Source organism: Eublepharis macularius, chromosome 4, assembly GCF_028583425.1.
Source record: "Eublepharis macularius isolate TG4126 chromosome 4, MPM_Emac_v1.0, whole genome shotgun sequence".
Taxonomy (NCBI): domain Eukaryota; kingdom Metazoa; phylum Chordata; class Lepidosauria; order Squamata; family Eublepharidae; genus Eublepharis; species Eublepharis macularius.
In genome coordinates, this window is record NC_072793.1 from 22,422,979 (window position 1) to 22,447,476 (window position 24,498).

The 24,498-nt window shown below is 45.0% G+C and overlaps 1 protein-coding gene across 2 annotated transcripts in view; it reads left to right on the plus strand.

Annotated features, from left to right (window-relative positions):
* The window catches only part of TTYH2 (tweety family member 2), a 100,329-nt gene that overhangs the window by 50,748 nt on the left and 25,083 nt on the right, over positions 1-24,498 (plus strand). Inside the window, exons 3-6 of one of the 2 annotated variants that reach the window (XM_054978163.1) lie at positions 7,322-7,433; positions 13,533-13,753; positions 21,385-21,480; positions 24,269-24,341. In XM_054978163.1, the coding sequence (XP_054834138.1) occupies positions 7,322-7,433; positions 13,533-13,753; positions 21,385-21,480; positions 24,269-24,341 (502 nt within the window). The remainder of the gene's footprint in view (positions 1-7,321; positions 7,434-13,532; positions 13,754-21,384; positions 21,481-24,268; positions 24,342-24,498) is intronic. The other variant, XM_054978164.1, reaches the window with a different exon arrangement.

The following is a 24,498-nucleotide window of genomic DNA, read 5'->3' on the forward strand; positions in this document are numbered from 1 at the left end:
AGAAAGGTGTTTCAGAATGCAGCTGTAAGAATAAAAAGGGCAGAATCACTGACACAACTTTCCGCTCAGGTCTTTTTTTCTGGGAAAAGAGGTGGTGGAACTCAGTGGTGGAACTCAAGACTGCACAATGACGTCACTTTGGGTCAGCTGGAACAAGGGCAGTCTAAACTCTCCTCTGTCTGGAGATCAGGGGGCGGGGCCACTGGCCATGTGACCATTTTAAGAGGTGCTGGAACTCTGTTCCACCACGTTCCCGCTGAAAAAAAGCCCTGCTTCCGCTATACAAGTGCAAATCTAGTTTTGAAAAGTAGAGATAATGCTGCCGTATCTAGTAGCTTTGGATGTTGTTGACTGTTCAGAAGAGTGGTCAGTAATGTATTGTCAGACCACAGTATATGCAGGTGGGTATATCCGGTATGTAAACAACATATGAATGTACACAGTCCATGATTCTGTCACTGTTCCAGTTTGTAAATTGAACTGACTGAACTGTAGCCCACAGCAAGAGAGGGACCGACAAGATTTTCGAAGTGTGAGCTTTTGAGAGTCAGAGCTCTCTTCTTCCGACCTCTGAGTCAGAGCTCTGGCTCTCCAAAACCCACACACTGAAGTTCTTATTGGTCTCCGAGGTGCCCCTGGACTCAATTCCTGCTGTTCTACTGCAGACCAACAAGGCTACCCACCTAAACTAGCCCACAGCAGTGTTTGTACAGGAACAATGGAGAAAAATCTACATTAAGAAAGAAGGCTGCCCTATTGGTAAAACAATATTAAAATAGGAAATGTCAGTGCCTTAAACTGGGACTAATACGTTTTTCCCAGATGTGATAAAACCTGGGGTTTTTTTAACCTTCAAAAACTGCCCTAAAAAGTGCCACATCAAACCTGAACACCAGAAAAGCTCCCACATGAAAGAAGCTTTCTTCAGAGGTCAGATCAAGATGGGTAGCCGTGTTAATCTGTCTGTAGCAGTAGAAAAGAGCAAGAGTCCAGTAGCACCTAAAAGACTAACAAAATTTGTGGTAGGGTATGAGCTTTCGTGAGTCACAGCTCACTTCTTCAGGTATCTGAAGTGAGCTGTGGCTCACGAAAGCTCATACCCTACCACAAATTTTGCTAGTCTTATAGGTGCTACTGGACTCTTGCTCTTTTCTACTCCTTCAGAGGTCAGAACATACATAATGTACATGCTTAGCAGATGCTGGGGAAGACCTTTCAGTTGAGAGCTGTTCCCTCAAAATGGACAACACTAGGAAGATGGATTTAAGGATCTTCACTTAGCATAAGGCAGTTTCATACATTCAAGTTTCAAGCATCTTTTATGCCAGCACAACACATTTCTTGTGGCAGATACCAGAATATAGTAGCCTATATCCAACCATGTCGGTCTGATGACTTAAGGGCATTTAAAGTTTGGGGAGAAGAGGTGGTGATTTTTGCCAGTTTCCCCCCTCCCCACCCACTCAGCCCCCTGAAATTGTTCCTGGGGGTCAGCAGACATTCAGGAACAGCATAAGGAGTAAAGTAACGGGTCTGCAGTGAGGGGGAAATCAGCGGAAATTTTGGGGGGTGGGAGCTTGTGAAAATTAAGCACCTTTAGGCCTTTGGGACTGCAATGGTTAGGTATGGCCACATACCGGAAATGGTTCTTACCTGTTGGAGCCACTGTATGGAAGCATTTTCAGATTTTTTTCTAAATGTAAAGATTCACATCATTATCTAAACAGTAAAATTTCATTAAAAAGCTAATAAGGGAGATCGGACCAGTAGAAATCACCTTAACTGGCCAGTGGAGCAAGCGTATGTTGTTTGTATGTGAGACTACCTTGATACCCGTTCTTCACTACGGTATTCAACTACTTTAAATCCAGTTATAATACTTACGGCGAAGACTGGAAGGTGCATTTTACCTCAGGACACATTCAATGACTCCCAATAGCAACTGCCTACTGTTTAGAATGAGGACCAATCCGGCCGCATATGCAAATGACCTCTGTGTTTCAACTGTCTGGGGGGGTGAGGTGTGGAATGTTGTGAACCCCAATCAGCTTGCATATGCAAAAGACGTTGAAAGGCTGGCCCAATTAGGGAAGAGTAGCCAAGCTGGCAGGGCGGGCGAGGTCATAAGCAGGCAGCAGCCTGCCAGCCACACAGGGAAGCTGAATCCCTTTTGGAAAACACATTTTACCCCTTTTTACCCACTTAGGGGCGAATTTCTTAAAATCCCTTCTTAGTGGGTGTTTACATCATGAAAGGAACGTTCTCCCCAAATGTCATGTTTCTAGGTCCAGGGGTTTGGGCTGGGCGTTGAGGAGTCAGTCAGGACACTTGTCTTTATATATACAGAAGAACTTCACTTATACCCCTGTGAGATAGATTAAACGGAGCACGAGGTCACCCAGCAAGCATCCATGGCGGAATAGGAATTCAAACCCAGGTCTCCTAGGTCCTAGTCTTACACTTTAACCACCACATCATATGGGCTCTCCAGTCTAACCTACTTTCCTGTAATTTTCCACTGCGCTTGTGTTAATGAGTGGAGCTTGTAGTGTTAGTCTGTCTTGGGCCTAGTTGTCCAGAAGAGTTGGATTCTTTTTCATTTTCGTATGAGTGACAGGAACTTTCCCCCTTTCCAGTAAGCATAAAAACAAATGGCAAAATCCACATGTATCCTGTGCTGCTAGGAAGGTAACATAGACCTATACTCTCTGCCCGTTTTACTCTCAACAGATCGGAGGATCCTCATTGCGAGATATAATGTATGTCATCTTCTGAGTTTAAAATCGGCTCCCAACTTGACAGCCATTGTTACTGAACTGAGATTCAACAGGAAGTAAACAAGATTCAAAAGAATAATACATCACAGCTTTCCTGCTTTTAATAGAGGGGATATGTTAACGTGAATGTCTCTGGATGCTTTTAATGTGGATTCCTTTCCCTTTAACAGCCTGAAGCCACCTTGCTTTGCTCACAGTAAAATAGTGGATTTCCCTGCATCCTTTTTTAATATATATATATTATTTGTTTTCATTGCAACTTAAACTAATAACAGGTTACTCAAGCTTTACACATTTAGTACATGTAAACACCATACATTTCAGTCTATCTCTTCTGTACGATCATATATATCTTCCTCTTATTGCTGTAGGTCTACTTGGTTTAGTTCCAATACTCATTTTCTTTTCTCATTCTAACAGTTTATGTCCTGCTAAATCATATTTAAGGTCATTATTTTATATTTTCGTTCCATCTATCTATGGAGCACAGTCCGTCCTCCTTTCCAGTTATACCTATTTTATTTTCCCCTTTTCTTACATAGTATATATTTATGCCATATATTTCAGTCCATCTTTACCCTGCATCCTTTCAACATATGTGAAAAAGGGGATTTCATTCCATCATAATAAGAGCACAAAACTGAAGCAAGTTAATTATTCTGAATGAATTAATACAGTGTGAAAGACGGGAATCTTTGGGTGTGTGATGTCTAAATTAATTTGTGTGAAGGGAAGGTTGCCATCTTCTATCCACCCAGAGATGCCTCTTTTAAAAATATAGGAACCCTGAGACAGGGAGAAATTTTTTAGATGCCTTTTTTGAGGAGAATTTCCCTGCCACCGTAGTTCTAAAGAAGGTATATATATCCATTTCTCCTCTCAGCACTTTCTGGACCTCTTGAAATTCTTTGTGTGCACGCCTTCTCTTGAGGCTTAACCAAGGAGCAGCTTTAATCTAGAACAGCGGTGGGCAATTGTTTTGGCTCGGGGGCCACTTTGTTGGAGCGGAGGTTAGCGGAGGGCCGCACCTTTTAAAATGATTGCATTCATTAGTTAACTTTGCATTTCAGAAAAGTTATGTATCATAAAAATCAATAAATATAAATTAAATAAAATAGTGGTAGTTTTATTCAATTTATTTATTATGCTAATTTCATATCATCTATAGCTGCAAATCTCGGTTCAAGGCAGATTTTTCTGATTGTCTTGGCGGGCCACAAAAAACTCTGTAGCGGGCTGCATGTGGCCTGCGGGCCGCAATTTGCCCACCCCTGATCTAGAACAGTATTTCTTTCGAGAGATTCCCATAATCTGCTTAGTCCAGTCTTTTGCCTTTTGGCCTAAATCTCTGAGCACTTGGGAGGGAACTGGCTTAAAATCCAGTATGTGGCTAGCTTTTTTAAACCCTAGAACTGGAGACAGACAGTGAGACATGATGCTTCTTGTCAGTTGGCCGCAATTTGTTTTAAAGAACTAGATGGAATCGAACTTCTTTCATAGCAGCCTTTTTGTTGTCCACTCAGGAAGTCAAAACTATAACTCTTCTCCTCCCACAATCCGTAATGGTCAGTCCCTGACCTTTTTCCAATCTTGGTCCTGTTTGCATTAGATAATGGGTTAATCCCTCTAAAAAGGAACTTTTTACAAATGAGGAATGGTCCATTTTTTGTCACCTACTTCCAGCTTCAGTGGTTTAAACACCCTCAGAATAAAATTACATCTTTCCTCTCTGTTCTGATTTAATTCAGTAGGTCTCAGTAACGAAATACCTGAATATTCTCTCTTTCCTTCTGTTTCCAGAAAGCCAGAGCGTTTTACTTGGATCAGGAAAACTCAGATTCAAATCCTTACCCTGCCACTGAGTGCATTCCCTTTTGAACTCATCCCTCTTTCTGAGGGCCAAGCTAGAAGTGACAAATTACACTTGATCACTACGTGATCGAGTGGAGCGCAAGTGAACAGAGGAATACAGTGAGTCTGTTCACTTGCCATTCAAGGGTAATTTGTCACTTCTAGCTTGGCCCTGAGCCTGACCTATCTCAAGTTGTTTGCTCTGAGGATAAAATGGATGAGGGACAAACATGTACACCACACTGAACTCCTTGGAGCAAGGGCACAGTAAAAATGTGACTGACACAAATGTCACAGTGTAAAGAGGCCCACATTCTGTTGCATTCATAAATGCAGTACCAGTCCTTAGTATCTTCATCAAAGGATGAAGCATATCCTCTAACTGGAGATTTTGGGGGGGGGAACCCTGGAGAGAGAGGGGTTTGGGGAAAGAAGGGACCTCAACAGAGTATAATGCCATAGAGTCTGCCCTTCAAAGCAGCCATTTTGTCAGGGAAACTGATCTCTGTGGCCTGGAGATCAGTCTGGGCAATTCCAGTTCTACATGGTATGGCTTTAACATCTTCTTAGAAGCATAACATTCAGCCAAATCATCATGTTTGGAGACAAACTGTGTAATACTGGAAGCAACTTTGAAAGCAAAATGTAAAAGCATAACGATGGTTGTTGTGGGTTTTCCGGGCTGTATTGCCGTGGTCTTGGCATTGTAGTTCCTGACGTTTCGCCAGCAGCTGTGGCTGGCATCTTCAGAGGTCTAGCACCAAAAGACAGAGATCTCTCAGTGTCACAGGACACTGAGAGATCTCTGTCTTTTGGTGCTACACCTCTGAAGATGCCAGCCACAGCTGCTGGCGAAACGTCAGGAACTACAATGCCAAGACCACGGCAATACAGCCCGGAAAACCCACAACAACCATCGTTCTCCGGCCGTGAAAGCCTTCAACAATACATAAAAGCATAACCTTTCAAAAGAGTTGTGAGGAAACATATTTAATATTTCTGTCATTCACTAGCAGCATTTACTGGCTACAGGCCCTCACGGAAGCAACTTTTTCATCTTGCAGTCACAGTTTACTGCTCTTCATTGGTATGTTGCTTAGCCATGACCCACATACCAAACAAGTATAAAACTAAACGAGAGCAAAACGTTGTTAGCGCGTGTAACCCCACGCACCACCACTTCTGCAACAGACTTGAAAGTTGCTTGCCGTACTTAATCAAAAAATCTTCAAAGAGAGGCTCAAGCACAAAGTTGCTGAGTTGGCATTTGCATGCAAGTTTGATGCTATCAAATGTGGGCACGACACGGGCAGGGAATGACTAGATCGCTACAAAAAGGAATAGTCCCCCTCTAGATGTTTGATCTTGTTTTACCAATTTATCAGTTGACCCACTCCCACTGGATTACTTGTCTGTGCTGATTGGGCTGTGTTTCCATTTGTGCTTTGCACGGAGATGCGATTCACTTATCTGTTCCATTTTTGAGCCTTTTATTCTGCCCTTTGTTGCATTTTCTCTTTTCTTCCTTCGGTCCCAATTCTCCTATTAGGACCCGTATGGATACGAGGGTGGGCTCCGGCCACAATAGACTTTCAGGTGCCCCAAGACTTCTTGTTTTTATCAACACTTTCATTAAACAAAACAAACCATTTTATGTTAATCGTCTACAAGGTCTGAAGTTATTCAGAATTCACGTTACAATAGGCAGCACCATTTTAAAGAGCATGACGAATATAGCCCAAATAGTGTTGTGCTAGCAAGCAACTCTTTTCGGCATGTATTTATGATTTAAACACTGTTTTCTTCCAACAGGTCAGTTTGAGATTTTCAGTAAAATGTGCTCCAAGCATTCCTACCTTGCACTTACGTCACATTGCTTGTCTTTATTGTCTTCCGCTGTTAGCGCCACTTTACGAACAATGCATTATCTATAGGGGTACATGTGATGATAGGGGAGAATGGCACCTTATATATTCATGTGCATATCATACACATGTTTATTTTGCTCCATACCCAAAGGAAGTGGAAAAGAAGGCTTACCCTAAAGAGGAAGATTGGCAGGGCGGGAGAGAGGTAGGCAATATGCCAATAACGCTTCTCTCACTTCTTCAACCTTATTTCCTTTCATACCAGTGAAGTGAAAGTTTTCCTACCTACCTCGTGTTGCAGCGGAAAACAAATCTTTCCCTGCTAGATCATGGGATGCCTAGGGGGGGGGGGCTCCCTCTTTTAAGCTGCAAGTGGTACCAGCTGAAATTATCCTATGGAGGCAAGAGAGGCAGATATGGAATTGGGTTTGAGGGGCATATGTCTATCTCCTTGCCTCTTAATTCCCCCTTTGCAGCTAAACTTCCATCTCGTACAGCACACTGGTGTCCCTGCTACCAATGTTTATTTATACTACGCGCGCACAGCCCCTGTTCCCTATTTCTGTCGAGAGCGACATGCACGTCTCCCTTCCCAAAGCTAACATTTTCATGCACACCCTGAGCATTGGCCAGTAGGCAAACCCTTTCCCAGGGCCTGCTGTTTTTGGTCTGCACGTATCATACGTGTTTTATAATACAAGACATTGATTCCCATTCCCCTTCTGGCAGATTGAAGACTTCGATAGTGTTCCTCACTATAAATAAAAACCCGAATATTTATTCTCTGTCCTTTTCTAACCCACGTTTCTCTTTTTTCCCTCCTAGCGCTGCTGTTGGCATCGGTTTCTATGGCAACAGCGAAACCAATGATGGGGTTTATCAGCTGATCTATGCCCTTGATAATGCTAATCACACCCTCTCAGGGATTGATTCACTGGTAAGAAATCTACAGGGTTGATTTGTGAAAGGTTTGCCTTCATCTTGGCCCCACAGACTCTGTGGGAAACCTGAAACTGGGTGCAGAAGAAAAAGCATCCATTGCGATGACTCTTTTTGGACGAGGCAGAAATGTGAAGCATCCATTGTTTGAAGCCTTTTTACCTCCATCTTGTTGGAAGTATAGCTTTGACCTCTCTCCTGCCTGTATGCACAGTGTCTCCGCTTGAGGAGTATATGCCTCTTCAGTGAACAACTTTTATTCTATGTGAGACCGAGATGAGAAGGCGTGGGAAGTGTTTGTGACTCCTGTTCCTTTCCCATCAATATTGTGAGCAAAGCTGCTGTTGATAGGTGGTTGTTGTGGATTTTCCGGGCTGTACAGCCGTGGTCTTGGCATTGTAGTTCCTGATGTTTCGCCAGCAGCTGTGACTGGCATCTTCAGAGGTGTAGCACCGAAAGACAGAGATCTCTCAGTGTCAAACAGTGGAGAAGATGTTAGCAGGTAATTTATATCTACTCAGGATGGTGGGTTTGGGTTGCGTCATCCTGTAAGAGTTTCCCAGGGTGTGGAATGCTAATGGAATGCTAATGCTTCACTGTATCCTGAGGAGATTCTTTTGCATATGGATTGGTGCTTGATATGCTAATCTCATCTGCAGGGCTATTGTAAGATGTAGAGTATTTTGTTAGCCTGGTGTTTTTCAGGACTGAAATGGAGCATGGTTTCCAGTCCGGAAATGTCAGGAACTACAATGCCAAGACCACAGCGATACAGCCCGGAAAATCCACAACAACCATCGTTCTCCAGCCATGAAAGCCTTCAACAATATATCTGCTGTTGATAGTTCTTTCTTTCCGATGACAGTGCTGCAGCTGGGTTGCCTTCTCTGATCTAGGAGTTAAGGATGGAGCTTAACCAAGGGAGAACAATGTCTTCTTGACAGAGCTCAAAAATGGAACCCAAGAGTTTGGTTCCTGGCTGGCTTACACTATCCTATTGCCAGTTTCCCCTCCCACCTCTTCCAGTAAGCTCGGTAGCCTTGCCTGTCATTCTTGGGTGATCTGAGAGCCAAGCTACAAGTGACAAATGACCCTTGAATGGCAAGTGAACAGACTCATGTGTATTCCTCCCTGTTCACTTGCCATTCACTTGCGCTTCACTCAATCACTATGTGGTCAAGTGGAGCGCAAGTGAATGGCAAGTGAACAGGGAGGAATACACTTGCGTTCACTCGCCAGGCAAGTGTCACTCATCACTTGTAGCTTGGCTCTCAGTCTGCTGCTATCCAAGAAACCAAAACCCTCCCAGGCCAGAGGGAATTGCTGCCTTTCGGATGCATGTATCACGCCCGTCCCCTTTTCAGGTTTGGATGTAACCATTAGTTTATGTAAAGATATTTTTCTGGGCACCTCAGGTTGGATCCAGACTAACTTTTCCCCTAACAGAATGGAGGGGGGGGGGTAATTTCTGCCAATTCCCCCTGCCTTTTGCAGACCCCCAATTTGCCATTCTTGAGGGTCCCTTGTTCTCCAGGAGCAACGTTTTGAAGCGATAGGAGGGCTCTATTGTAGGGAGGGGGGTCTCAGATGCTTCGCTAATGAGTTAGGAACCATAGACTTCACTACTTCATTGCCTTGTCTACTATCTGTTGCTTTGAATATGTGCTCCTATGAGCTACCTGTGCTTCATGCTGTCTAATGCCTGAGCCTGCTTGCGGGGAGGGCGGAATATAAATACGATAAAATAAAAAATAAATAAAAAATAATGTCAGTCCTAGATTTGCTAACATTCTGTTTCAGCATTTCTTCAACGCTGTATTGGATCCTTGCTAATGCTACGTCTTTGGAAACTTGTATTTATTTACCCTATAGCATTGTTTATGGAAATGTCCTTGATCCTGTTTGGAAATGTCCTTGCTGCTGATTGTACTAATCTCACACTATGTATTCCACCTTGAGTATCAGTGAGAAAGGCGGACTGTAAATGACATGAACAAACAGACAAATGGACTGCTGGGCATGGGGAAGGCAGAATAGTTCTGTGCCGCTGACACTTATAACTTGTGTTAATGGGAAAATTAGTTTGGATCCAACCCCGCTGTTTTTGGTTGCTTAATTACTTACTTCTTCTGAACAATTGCCCTTGATGTGCTGTAATGCAAGGGTTGAGAGGCATCTTCCTCCTCCAGGGCAATGCCTCATCAAGAGAGCCAGTTTGGTGTAGTGGTTAATCTGGAGAACCCAGTTTGATTCCCCGCTCCTCCTCTTGAAGCCAGCTGGGTGACCTTGGGCTAGTCACAGCTCTCTCAGAGCTCTCTCAGCCCCACCCATCTCACAGGGTGTTTTGTTGTGGGGATAATAATAGCATACTTTGTAAACTGCTCTGAGTGGGTATTAAGTTGTCCTGAAGGGCGATATATAAATTAAATGTTATTATTATATTATTATAATTATAATGCACCCTCCCATCAGCAGCTATCATCTGCATATCATCTCAGATCTCTCTTGTTTTGGAGAGGCCACTGTGTGCCCTCTACAGATGATTACCAAGACCATGTTGTGTCTTTGCTGGTCACAGGTCATGCTGACAATTTTCCCTTTGCCCTGGACTTGGCTCAGTCATCATCAGAGCAATGTGGGTGAAGGTGGAGCTCTTGGAGCAGCTGTTTTTTGCTGGCCGTGCTAGTTGTCAATAAGCAGGGGTCTCTAGCCAAGTTCCCCTTTCCTTTCTCCCCTGCAGCAGTTCTGAATAATGGCACATCTCAGGGGGAAGCCGGACTTCTTGCAAAAACTGTCCTTTTCAGCTACAGGTTATACTAGGTCCTCCTTCAGAAAGCAGTTGAGAGGCTGATAAATCTGTGATCTTCCTGATATTCCTCCTCCACTGGTTGCTCCTGGTTTCCCACTTCAATCCTCGCAAGCTCCCTGGAACTGGTTACCCAGCATGCTTTGCCATTGCTGGTCCCGTTTTCCAGAAGGGAGCGAGAGGCCCGGGGAGGAAGTTCTTCCAGACCCAGAAGAGAAACAAAGAGCCACTCTTTCCCCCCTGTCTTGGCAGCTGTGTTTCAGTAGCCCTGCCTGATTTCACAGGCGTGATTGCGTGCGGAGGATTTATTTAGCTCCGCTTTTTTTAAAAAAAAGAAAATCCTTTCTACGCTCAAGCACACAAAGTGGATGCATTCTAACTCTTAAAAGATGAGGATGCAAAAAAAAAAGCACTGAGAAGAGGGAGGGGCTGGTTTATTCATGTTTTCATGGGGCTTTGCTTCATCCTCAAGTTACTCCTGATTTTCTGGGCAGTTGATCCATAAGTATTGGAATCCGTTTGGTCACGGTTTGTCTGCACACCTGCCCTCTCTCTGCATTTTTACAGTTGTGAAGTCGGTTTATATTCTTCTGCACATGCTTTATATAATCAGGATTTTCAAGGGAGAATGTTGTCCTCATTGGTGGCATCACACACCCTCATTTTTGTGCATGTTTATATTGATACATAGATATAATGGTTGGATTTTAAATAGGCTTGCTGTCCCCCACTCCCACCTGTCACCCCCGGGCCCCGCTGAACTGGCTGGTGTGAGGGCAGGGCACAGATGTGGGGAGAAGCATGTGCTTCTGTGTTCTCTCATCACACTGACAAAGGAGGAATCCCAGTGCACGCTGAAATGGAGCAGAGCATTTAGGGGCCCCCTTCAGAGCCCCCTTTGGAGGCAGTTTTCACTCAGCCTGTCTTTGGCACACTCCTTTCTTTGCCATGTTGGGAAATAAGCCTGTCACTCTCATTTTCCAACATGACGAAGGAAGGAGTTGTGGTACGTGCACACTGAAGATGGCTGAGTGAATGCCTCCAAAGGGGCAGTTTTCACTCAGTTCCATTTAAATGTGCGCCAGGTTTCCCCTGGCATGTCATTTTCTGGCGCAACAGAGGGAAACAGGAGTCCACTGCACACGTGGGAGGTTAATACCTGCTGTCCCCTACTCTCCAGCCCTCTGCACTCTTGCTTGGGCTCCTGGGACCCCTGGCAACCTAATTTTTTTAAAAAATGAACACACACTTCTCCATGGGTGTTGTTGGTTTGATGGAGGAAGTACGCAGCTTATCTTTTGTCTCCTTCTCTCCCACAATGCTTTTTAATCTGTAGCTTCTCTCTCTCTCTCTCTCTCTCTCTCTCTCTCTCACACACACACACACACACACACACACACACACACACACACAGAGCTGAAAATCGGTTTCCAAAAACCAATCAGGGTAAAAATTGTCTTAAAAGAACTGAGGGGGAAATGGGGGAAAAAAAAAAAACATGAAGTGAAGACTAAAAGCACAAAAATGTGTGTGGTAATCATGAGGTAAAAATCATGAGGTAAACCAAAGCAGTACAGGGCCAGAACTGATTTTTTAAAAAACGCAGAAAACCATGGTGTTGATGTTTCATTGACCCAAGCATCCGCGCGTAATGGCAGCCAACAGTATAAACCTCAGCCGGTTGTGTATATATGTATTTGAATGGTGTTTCCTTTCTTGTATGCTGTGAGGGTAAGCTAAGGCAAGATGTTTTTGGCACTAGTACTGGGCTAAGAGAGCACAAAGTTTCTAATTACAATTAGTTTATATATATATATTATATATATATTGCAGCATGTGAGTTACTGTCACATTGCAATAGAAAGGGCTTTTAGATTGGAAAGGATTACTTTGCTTTGAGTATTTATTGAAGATGAATTGGCATAGGTTAATTACCTATAGCATGTTTTAAGCATCTTCTGTCACATAACAGTCAGCTTGAGTGGTACAGGAGTAGACTTTGCTTGTTCTTTTAGTGCATGTCTGTGTCCAGTGACACTTCTAACTTCCTCGTTGGAATATCTTGAGTGTAGAATGAAGGTGGGCAATTCTTAGCATTAGATATGGGCACGAATTGAAATACAGATCAAATTTTGTGTCGAATTGGACCAATTCGTGCATCGCAAAAATGCGTTTCGTGGGGCTGTGTTTTTCACAAAATCCATGACTTTTTGGGCCAATTCGTTCAATTCATGAATGCTTCGTAGTGCCAGACATGCTGGCGCCAATCCATTGATTCCCTAGGCAACATAGGCCCGGAATGTCTGCAGAACTTTTGTTGCCATGGAAACCCCAATCTTAGCCCACATAACCTTGATAGGCAGCTCTCCCTGCCAACCTGAGAGCTGAGCAATGCTGGTCTGCACAAGTTTACCTGGGAAATATAGTCAGAGACTCCTTCCCCTCTCTGTTTCCCTTCTCTTTTTTTAAGAACAGGATGGTGGAGTAGCAGTGGCGGAGGCAGCCTCAGCAGCTGCTTTTGCCACTACTTGCTGCTTACCAGCTTCAGGAACCCTTCTCTGACTCTCTACTCCCGTCCTCCTGCTGCTCTGACATGCCTTCCCACCCATCCCTGCCGCCAAGTTCCCTGGAGCAGATCCTGAGCGGATCCACTCTGCTCGGCTTTTCCTTTGAGAACTTGGAGGCGGAGGGGCATGTCAGAGCAGCAGGAAGATGGGAAGGAAAAGTCAGCAAAGAGAACCTGAAGAGAGGAAAACCCAAGCAGATCCGCTCTGCTTGACTTTTCTTCCAGCAGCAGAAAGCAGGAGGACGGGAGGGAAAAGTCAGCAAAGAGAGCCTGAAGAGAGCTACTTGGAGGGTGGCTGGAGGAGAGCCTGCTGAAGCCTCCCTGCGAGTTTGGCATCTTTGGGTATGAAGGGGGCCATTGTAGGGCCCTGGGATCTGACGAATCACGAACCTAACGAATTGTTTCACGAAACGGGACAAGTTCATGGTTCGTGTTTTGTGGAATGCGACGAACCACGAAACTCAAGGTTCGTTCCCCCCCCCCCGTTTCATGCCCATCTCTACTTAACATCTAAAGAATAGGAATGTAATTTTATGTGCCAAAGAGAGAGTTCAGCCAAAATACAGGGGTGTTTGGTCGGTCGGTTGGAGGAATTCCTTTGTCCTGTCAAGATGGAAATGTGGTTATGTTGATGTTGGCCACTTGTTCTGCCCATAGAAAATCTGAATTTGCAAGAATACGAGCCCACTAGTTCTCATAGATCTGTTATTACCTTTTTATGACAGGTCTCTGGCACCACTACACAGATGAAGGTAGCCTTGGAGCAGCACATGGCTCGACTGAATGAGATCTTTGCCATCCGGGGTGACTATGTACAGACTCTCAAGTTCATGCAGCAGATGGCAGGCAACATAGTTTTGCAGCTCTCAGGGCTCCCTGTCTGGGAGGACGTTACTATACACCTGTCCCAGGTGACTACTGAAGTCAGCTCTGTGGAGTATTACAGGTAAGTGAGAGTGGATGTCACCAAGGGAGGGAGGGAAGCATGGCTGATCAGGAGCCAGTGGAAGAGTTGCTTTGTGCCAGTTGCTTCCTCTTGAAGACAGTATGAGCCAATCAAAAGCATCCACGTGGCAGAAGGGAAGCTCTCTTGATTTATGAAATTGTAGCATCGTCACCCAGGAAGTGGTAATCTCTTTCTCCTCCCCCCTCCCCAAGGACTCATTCTGGGGGGGGGGGTTGTGGCTTTTAGAGAGGGGTTTGAAAGATAACACAACTGTTACGGGCAGAGAGAATGCCTGTCCCCTACTCCCGCTTAGAACGCAACCATATATGACAGTATCCTTGGGTTGGACCTGTGGAAGCTGCCACCACTTGAGTGCCTAACAGAGGAAATTTTACCCCCACCCCACCCATGACTGTTTCAGCACTTGAAAGGTTGGGAGGGGAGTAAGAGTGGCTGGTCATGTCACACTACGGCTTTTAAAAAACTCTCATGTTAAACACTCAAATGACAACAGCATCCCTGAGTCCCACCCAGGGACATCATCACATCTAGCTGTGCCCCACTTATTCTGTGGGGCAAGGAGCCACTTTCTTGAGATCATCCATCCATCATCTATCTATCTATCTATCTATCTATCTATCTATCTATCTATCTATCTATCTATCTATCTATCTATCTATCTATCTATCTATCTATCTATCTATCTATCTATCTATCTATCTATCATGTTGCCTTTCCACCAACTTAGAATCTGCAAGGCAAACCAAAAAAATGTGCCGTGAACAGCTTACTAGGACAGCAAAATTAAACCGTATTGTAATGACAATAAAGAGTTAATACATTAATTTAAGAATACATTAATTTAAGAATGTGTGTTTATAATCAAGCATTTCCAAAAAACTCACACAACCATAACACACTGGGAGCAAATGATCCTTCAGGCATCAAAGGAGTACTTGAGAGCATTTATCAATCTTGCAACAAAACGAAACCAGCAATGCAGAGAGGATATGAATTTCTAAAGTGCAAAGTGCTAGTGGTTGAATTTCTCAAACACAAGTCTGTATTCAGCTACAGTAGTAATTTTAAAGTGCTAGTGCCTGTATAAAGTGACTATGCTTGCCCAGAGTTGATATACTAAACAATATACAAATTCAGCAATGCGGGTTTTTTTACAAATAAAGGTACAATTCAATGTATTTTTTTTACAAATAGAGGTACAGTTCAATTTAAAGATAGAGTGTGTCTTCTAGATTCCTCTGGTTGTGAACTACTGTGGGGTAGCTAGCAGAAGTCAGTCGCATTTCACAAATCTTTTTCACGATAGTCACAAGAAAGACAATCTAATATAGTCTTTTACTGCATTAAGTCATATTAACGCTCGAAGTGGCTCATACAGAGTCTCCAGTAGGGATTCTCTCCTTCTTGCTTTTAGAATCTGCAAGGCAGCAATCAATCAAAAACCTTAAAATAAGCTTTTTGGAAATACATAGTATAAAAACAAAACCCATTGAGTTAAACAAAACACATACACAATGATATTGATTACATATCTTTTCATATGCATAACTGGAGTGGCTAAAGAATTGCAACATTTGTCATCTTGATAGATACAGGAGATGAAAAGGAGGTTCTGGTTTGTGTTGGTAATTGTGAGTACAGAATTGCACAATGAGTACCCTGTTCCTGAATGGCCAGGATTGGGCCCAGCAAACACACAGACATGTATCCTCTGTGTATAGTGACACTTGTGAGGTTTCTTCCCAGCATGTATGCCTGATTGCATACCTGCCATTAGTGTGCATTTCCTTTTCTGTGTCTAAAAGTATCAACAAGAGTTCCTTTCAGTTTAAAAGCTTTCATAGTTCCAGTTGGAAGCTTTATTATTTTGTGTGTTTTTTAAAAGCACGTGGTGCAGGCAAGTGAACCTGGAACCCTAAAACTCAGAGTTAAGCTACAAGAGACGAATTACACGAGGAGGAGCACATGAAGGGAGTCGCAATGTTCGCTGAGAAGTGGAATTTTAAAAGAGATCAGAAGGCTTTGTCAATTTCCCTCTCTACAGAGCTGAGAAGATTGCTCCTCAGAGGGTTTGTTTATTTCCTCTTCGCCTCCCCAAGGCTCTGTCAGTTTCACCTCCCCTTCCAGGAAGCAAAGAGGAAATTAACAAACCCTCTGAGCAGCCATCTCCCTGGCTCTGTAGAGAAAGGAAACTGACAAAGCCTTCTCATCTCTTTTAAAACTCAGCTTTCCAGCTAACATTACAACTCCCTTCACATGCTCCTACTCATGAAATTTGTCTCTTATAGCTTAGCTCTCAATCAGAGGATCACAGAGAGCAAGTTTCCTGGAGCCTGTCAGGATAGTCCATCTAAGACAATGCGGTGAAACGAAACAGAAGTCCATTAAGCACCTTAAAGACTACCCATAGTTATTCTGTCATGGTCTTTTATGAGTCACAGTTCACTGCTTCAGTGCAAGGGAAAGAAAGAAAATCATTTCCCTCCTATTAATCCAGACAGTTACAGAGTGAGAGAGGGGCAGAGTTGAGCAAGGAGAGGTCTGGTATCATAAATCAGATGTGATTCTCTAAGTCAGGGACTTGAACAGCGTAGGTTGTTACAGATAACGGATGATGAGAGTGGTCAGATTCTAGCCCCTCTCTCCTGGTGAAGATAAAGAAAAGTGCAATAAGGCAGGGTAAATAACAAACTATTTAAGGAAGGAAGAGTCTGAAGCAAGAGAGAATGAACTGACATCAGTAAAAGATCATCGTCTGATACAACATGTTAAAAATGTTTATTCATGCTTCTTAAAAATGGGCCCTGTTATTATGAAGAGTGCAGGATGACAATGTGGCGCCCCTTCTGGCTGCCTAAAGGCTGAAGAATGGAAGCAAAACCTCTTCCTGCCCGTGATGGCATTACAGGAGGCTGCAGAGAAACGTGGTCATCACTTGATGGTTCTGTCAGGCAGCCAGATGAATTAGACACTGCTTCACTCCATGGCCAGCTGCAATGTGCATCGAATTCCCCATGATGTTTTGGTTTGTGCATGATCCTTCCATTTATAGAATGCATATTCTTACTGTAAACTGCTAAGGAAAGCTTGTCTTCGGTAGGTTGCAAGGACTGGAATATATTATAGGGGGGCCAAAATTACTGAAGTGCTGCCCCTCCCCTGCTTGTATCAGTGGCCTTTTTCTTCCAAATTTAGCAGCTTCCCCAGAGAGCAGTGAAAGTGGACTCCAAGCTGCAGCTTCTTTGCACCCAGCGTTCGGCTGCAGCGGCAGAATATTAATTGGGTCTTTACTGACTCCAGGCAGTGATTAAAAGGAGGAAGACTCCTCTGATCTCACCCCTCCTCTCCTCTCCTCTCCTCTCCTCTCCTCTCTAGTGTTAATGAAGCAGAAAACCACTGGCTGTGAACAAAACTAGAACACCAGCATCCACAGGGTAGGAGAGATATAAAGAGCTGCTGTAGCTCAGTGGTTAAGTGGTTCGGCTGCAAATCAGCACTCTACTGGTTTGAATCCCACTACTGCCATGAGCTCAGCAGATGGCCTTGAGTAAGCCACTCCTCTCAGCCCCAGCTCCCCAGCTGCATTGTGGGGATAATAATAACACTGACTTTGTTCACCGTTCTGGGTGAAGCACTAATCTGTCTAGAAGAGTGGTATATAGGCACCGTTGTTGTTAAGCTGCCACCACCCCTCTTTTCACCAGCAACTGGAAAGGAGAATTCACTCATGTGCCCCAGAGATGAGGCCTACGTGTCACTCACCCATACAGTGCTATGCAACCTAAGGTGCCTTTCTGCCAGGGCTTTTTTTCAGCAGAAACGCAGTGGAATGGAGTTCCGGAACTTCTTGAAAATGGTAACATGGCTGGTGGCCCCGCCCCCTGATCTCCAGACAGAGGGGAGTTTAGATTGCCCTCCACGGAGGGCAATATAAACTCCCCTCTGTCTGAAGATCAGGGGGTGGGGCCACCAGCCATGTGATCGTTTTCTCCGAGGGCAACCTACTGAGTTCAACCACCTCTTTTCCCAGAAAAAAAGCTCTGCTTACCGCAATGTCTGCCTCTTCAAAGCAAAGGGGCACCTTGTGCTAAAATGACAGGAGAACCACCAAAGCTGGCTAGTGATAATACCCCAAGTTTTATATCCTCTGCTTTAAACAGAAACTGTGCACCAAAGTAATTCAGACTTCTTACTGAGAAAAAATAAATAAATTCCGCTGTCTGTTCTTTAAGCCAAATGGGCAGCATGTTTTGCATACTTTGCTTCTGCTGTTTATGGAGAGTGCAAAGAACTCTTCTGCAGAAGCTGGGACCCAGTGGTGGTAGGGCACATGTGTTAGTATGCAGAATATCATGCCTGGTTCAGTCCTCAAAGTGATTGTTTGGTAGCATGTCTTGGAAAAGCCCGTTTTTCCCTACCAGAGACCTTGGAGAGCTGCTGCCCGCTGGAAGAGGCAATACAGAGGAACTGGGGGACCCGATTGGTTTAAAACAGCTTCATGTATCCAAGACCATGATGGGCACCTTGGTTGCCTCATTTATCATGTTCCATGCTGGGAAAGTGCTCCCTTACCTATTTAGAGGGAGGGAAGTTGTGGCTCAGTGATAGAACACCTGCTTTGCCTGCAGAAGGCTGTAGGTGTAATCTCTGCCAGGTTGCAGGTATTTGGGAAGACATTTTTCTGCCCGTGACAATGGCGAGCCACTGCCAGTATGAGTGGACAGTGCTGAGCGGGATAAATCAATGGTCTGATTCAGTAGAAGGCAGCTTTATATGTTTGTGTTTTCTCAGTGCACATACACACATTTTTAATATTTCAGCAGGCATTCCCTTCACACTCGAAAAGCTGTTTTCGCAATCATATGGACTAGGAAATGCTGAGATTTGTATCCAGTGAGGCTAGAACAGAGGTTCCCAAACTTATTTGGCCTACCGCCCCCTTTTCAGAAAAAGAAATTACTCGGCGCCCCCCTGGAAATCTACCTTCAAGAAATGGACACAAAGATGCCGTGACAAATTTGCACACCCCAAGCAGGCTGCCCAACCTAAAGTAAAGGGACACTAATTTAAAAGGTCCTTTTACTAATGTCTTCCTTTTAAAAAATATGTATTTTCCCCAATTCTTACCTTTTAGATGTTTTCTTCAGTCTAGGTAGAGTCCACCACGATCAACGCAGCCAGGCAGGCCGAGGCAGGCACAGAACAGCAGCAGCTGAAGGCCTGAAGCCAAAGGCCAGCAGCAACCACCACACAATAGCCCAGCAGCAACACCAGCCTTGCAAGGGTGCACATGCATTGCATGGCTGTGATTGGCTGTAGGGACCCCTCTCCACCTTCCCTCCCTCCCTGACTCCAGGGAAGACCAGGAGAAGGCAGGAAAAGGCTGCTTTAGATAGGTTCTGGACTCTTCTTTCTTTATGCTTCCACCACCCCCTTATTTTTATTCAATGCCCCACAATTGCACCCAAGGTTCCTACCGCCCACCTGGATCATTCCAGCGCCCCCCAGGGGGGCGGTATTGCCCGCTTTGGGAACCACTGGGCTAGAATATCAAGGGAGAATCTTTAGGGAAATTGGTTTGGTTGCCTCAGGAGTACAGTGGGCAAAGCCACTTGAATCCGGGATGCCATTGTGAGTAAATTGTCCTGAACCACCTCTTGAGGAAACATGACGGCACTCAAAGTTCTTGGGCAAGCAACAGAAATCGTGATTCGGAAGGATGCAGACAGGGTTCCTACCACTTTGTCTTGAATAATTCCTAACTGGAGGTAGCATTTGCTGTTTATCCCGTGTGCGTTGTGATCCCTACCACATGCACAGGGTACACAGCCCTAGTACAATTATCTCATTTTTCCATTCAACATACTTCTTTATGTAAGTTTTTAAAAAAATGAAGAGAAGCTGCATTGTAACTGCATGTTTTCAAGCTGTTTTTTCCTGCACAATGAGGACTAGCATCTCCGACCATCCTTAAATACGCTTACAATGAAAATTGTGTTCTCCCTCCCCACAAATAAATCTTTTGTCGTTTGACACGCTGACTGTATTTTCACACACTAATGGCATCCAAAAAGCATGCCCATGCACAAAAACCAATGGTGCTTCTTTCTGTGATGTCTTGTAAAATGCTCAGGAATGGTGTAGTTTGAAAGCGAAGCTGAGATTTCTCTAGTGTAAGTGAGAGCCCACCTGATTCTTCGGCCGCTGTAATTCAGATTGAATTCCCCTCAATATCGTAATTCTCACCTTCTTCATTGGTGTGCCAGCAAATCTCTGCAAACGGTGGGACTGCACGTTTCAGACGTGCACGTTTGGGAAGACCCAGCACAAGTGCTACAGAACTATTTTATTTATTTGACTTACATTTATTTATTTATGTCATTTATAGTCTGCCTTTCTCCCTAAGATTCAAGGAGGATTATCTAGAGCAGCGATGGCAAACCTATGGCACGCGTGCCACAGCTGGCACGCAGAGCCCTCTCTGTGGGCACGCGAGCCAAGTCGCCAGATCGCTAGTTCCAGGGCTTATTTGGAGGGGGAACGCCTGGAACGGCGTTCTGAGCAGAGATCACATGGGTTTTGGCCCTGCCCACGTGATTCCTTTTCCTCAAGGCTGCCTCCCTGCTGCCCGTCTCTTTAGCAGCAGGAAGTGGAGGCAGCAGCCGGGCTGCTGGGGCTGGCTTTCTAAAGAAGAGTAAGCTGCTTTGATTTAACTTGCTTTACTTTCAGTCGTGGCTCTTGAGTGAGAGTGAGAGTGAGAGTGAGAGAGAGAGAGTGCTTGCAAGCAGGGCTGCTGGTCTAAAGAAGGGCAAACTGCATTGATTTAACTTGCTTTACTTTCAGTCGTGGCTCTTGAGCGAGTGAGAGAGAGAAAGAGAGAGAGAGAGAGAGCTTGCAAGCTGCTGGTCTAAAGAAGGGCAAACTGCATTGATTTAACTTGCTTTACATTCAGTTGTGGTTCTTGAGCGAGTGAGAGAGAGAGAGAGTGCTTGCAAGCAGGGCTGTTGGTCTAAAGAAGGACAAACTGCTTTGATTTAACTTGCTTTACTTTCATTTGTGGCTCCTGAGTGAGTGAGAGAGAGAGAGAGAGAGAGAGAGAGAGAGAGAGAGAGATGTTAATTAGTTGGGACAACTATATGAGTTGTTTTTTTTTTAAACTAAAACCTCAGTATTCAGGTTTAATTGCAGTGCTGGCACTTTGAAATAAATAAGTTGGTTTTGTGTTGCAGTTTGGGCACTCGGGCTCAAAAAGGTTCGCCATCACTGACCTAGAGTGAGATTAGCGCAGTCAGTATCAAGGACATTTCAGTCAACGATGCCATAGGATAAATAAAGCGCACCTCTCCATATTTAGTACTCGAGGCGGTTTGCAATATACATATAAAAGACACTATTTAAAAAAATAGAAATACAAACATTAAAAACTAATCCATACATTAAAGCCCATACATCGAAAAGCACAGCACCATCACATTCGCGGCTACTGAGGAACAGTGCTTCTGGTTTCTTGTTTCCTGTCTTGGGTGCCAATATGCCCTCTGCCAGCGGCCCTCAGTGAGCTGGGCTTTCTGCAGGTCTGTCTGGGTCTTACCATCTTCCTCTTTCCCCAGGTGGCTCTCCTACCTCTTGCTGTTCATCCTAGATTTGGTGATCTGCCTTATTGCTTGCCTGGGGCTGGCAAAGCACTCAAAATGTCTACTTATTACGTGAGTACCTGCATTTCATTGCATGGAGTGATTGACACGTATGAAAGACCCAGGGACCTGATATTGTGTAGAACTGGAGGCAACGCACCTGTTCCAAGGAAGGGCCCAAGTGTGGGACTTCCCCATCTTGCTGCCTCTAGAAGAAATGGGTTCTTACTGAGGTGGTCTGCATGGAGCAATTTCATGCTTCCTGTCTTGGTTTTCTAAAGTGAGTCATCACATACACCCCACAGGGAGTTCCCCTCAGTACTGGTTTTGCAAGAGACTGCAAAAATAGAATAATATCAGCCTTTTCAAAAGTGAGAAGGGGCTATAACAAGTTTCCCACTCCTGCATTAGAGTTCTCCAAGCACCTTTTGCTGTGTTTTAATTGTGCAAATAGGTTGTTTAGTCTGGCTTTTTCCTTTCCTTGTAGCCAGGGCTCATTTCAAGGGGGAACGCGCAGGAACGCAGTTCCGGTAGTTCTCCAAAGAGGTCACATGTCAGGTAGCCCCGCCCACCTGATTTTCGGCCATTTTGGGCCCATTGTGGCCTTGATTGGGGCCGAAACAGCCAGGATTGGTCCCAAAACAGCCGAGATCAGGCCTCTGATGGGTGGTGGATCAGTCTCCCCCTCAGTAGCAGCTCAATCCTGACCATTTTGGGCCCCTTTTTGGCCCTTTTCAGCCCCTTTTTGCCATTTTGCGCCCAATTTCGGCCCTGAATGGCCAGGATTGGGTCCAAAACAGCCAGGATAGGTAATGTCAGGGGTGTGGCATATGCAAATCAGTTATGCTAATGACACACTTCAGGTGGTGGCAGGGGATGTGGCAGATGCTAGTGAGTTATGCTAATAAGTTCCTCCAGCTCTTTTTCTACAAAATGGCCCCTGCTCTTAGCAAACTCTCTTCCTTTGTGTGATGGTGTTGCAGCCAGGCAAGGCCCATCATCACCGCCATCAATATAGCTAATTCTCAACACGGCCAACTCTGTGGATACTTACCTTAGGGATTGGGATCACAGACAGACAAGACAGATTTTTCTACAAACCTGGAAAAATCTGAAATTTAAATACAGGCGCACACACACACACCCTGCCTCCAATAATAGAAGCAGCGCCCGTAGCTTTAAAAATGAATGCCTCATTGGCCATTGATAGGCAACCACAACAGTTTTGTCAGCTTTCCAGCGCTCATTTCTGTCAACAAAAGGCACAGAGTGGGACAGGGCCCTTTCAAGGGCTGTTTTGGCCTTTGAGGGAGGACTAGTTGGGGCCCGAACTGGCAGCAACCACCAGGCCACTTGGTACCATACAACTTGCAAAATTCACTCAGGTGTGACTGCTTGCTACTTACTGCTCAACATCAAACACCCTATGAAAGCCAATGTTGCGCAGTGGTTTGAATCATTTCTCTGCCATGGAAGCTCACCAAGTGACCCTGGGTCAGTCACTCACTCTCAGCTTAACCTACCTCACAAGGTTGTTATGAAGATTTAAAAAATGGAGGAAAATGATGTGAGCTGCTTTGGGTCCCCGTTGTGGAGAAAAGTGGGTATAAATAAAGTAAATAAAATTACCAATATAGCTGGAGATTATAGAGCCCCATGGTGCAGAGTGGTAAACTGCAGTACTGCAGCCCACGACCTGAGTTCAATCCTGGAGGAAGCCGGGTTCAGGTAGCCGGCTCAAGGTTGACTCAGCCTTCCATCCTTCTGAGGTCGGTAAAATGAGTCCCCAGTTTCCTGGGGGTAAAGTGTAGATGACTGGGGAAGGCAATGGCAAACCACCCAGTAAAAAGCCTGCCAAGAAAATGTCGTGATGCGACATTCCCCCGTGGGTCAGTAATAACTCAGTGCTTGCACAGGGGACTACCTTTACCTATAGCTGAAGGTTGGGGTGGGGGGAATAAAAGGTAGGTTGGTAAGTGAGTGAAAAGGAGGGGCAGGGAAAGGTGAGGATATGTGGGTGGCCAAGAGAAGGGAAAGAGGAAATAGTGTGGGGAAGGGGGTACAGGTGAAAATGAGATGCCCCTTGGAAGCCCTTGTCGGTTCCCCACTGTGCAACTGGGCCTGGCCCAACATCCACCACAGCACAACGTGGCTATACTTGTCCCAGGCAAAGTCTGCCTGGGACAGGGAAGGAGGGAACGCTGAAGACAGAGGGGCGGATAAAGGTAGGTTGGCTGGTGGACGGAGAGAAGGAAGCGGGGAAAGGGGGAGATGCCACAGGGGCTTTCAGGGAAAGAGGAACTAGTGAGTTATGTGCTGTCAGATCACTTCCGACTTACGGAGACCCTATGAATTAATGACCTCCAAAATATCCTATCATTGACAACCTTGCTCGGGTCTTGCAGACTGAAGGCCGTGGCTTCCTTTGTTGAGCCAGTCCCACTCATGTTGGGTCTTCCTCTTCCTCTACTGCCTCCAGCTTTGCCTAGCATTATTTTTTTTTACAGTGAGTTGATCCTTCTCTTGATATGATCAAAGTTCAACAGACTCAGAATAGAAGGAAATAGTGGGACTGTCTCCCCCCCCCCCATTCCGCCCTGCGAGTCCCTGCAGTTTCTCTGCTTGTGGGCCAGAATGTGTGATGGGCTGATGGTCAAAGGCCCCTCTCCTGTGGGCTCAGCGTGTGGCCTTGGGTCATTCTTGCCTCTGGGTGTGATAGTGATCTGCCGCAGAGGGCCGTTGTAAAAACTAGTGCAACAAAGATCACACCTGGGACAGGTAAGTGACTAAAGGAGGGCAGGCAGTGACAGGATCTCAAGTTCTGAGACATGTAAACCCCTCTTCTGCCTTTTGTCCATAGGATGCTGTGCTGCGGGCTGTTCACGCTCATTCTCAGCTGGGGCTCCTTTTCAGTGGATGTTGCAGCAGCGGTGGTAAGCACAACAATAGCCACTTGCTTTTTACTATAGTCAAGAGTCCAGTAGCACCTTTAAGACTAACCAACTTATTTGTAGCATAAGCTTTTGAGAACTACAGCTCTCTTGGTCAGATGCATCGTTAGCTTTCGAGAACCACAGCTCTCTTGGTCAC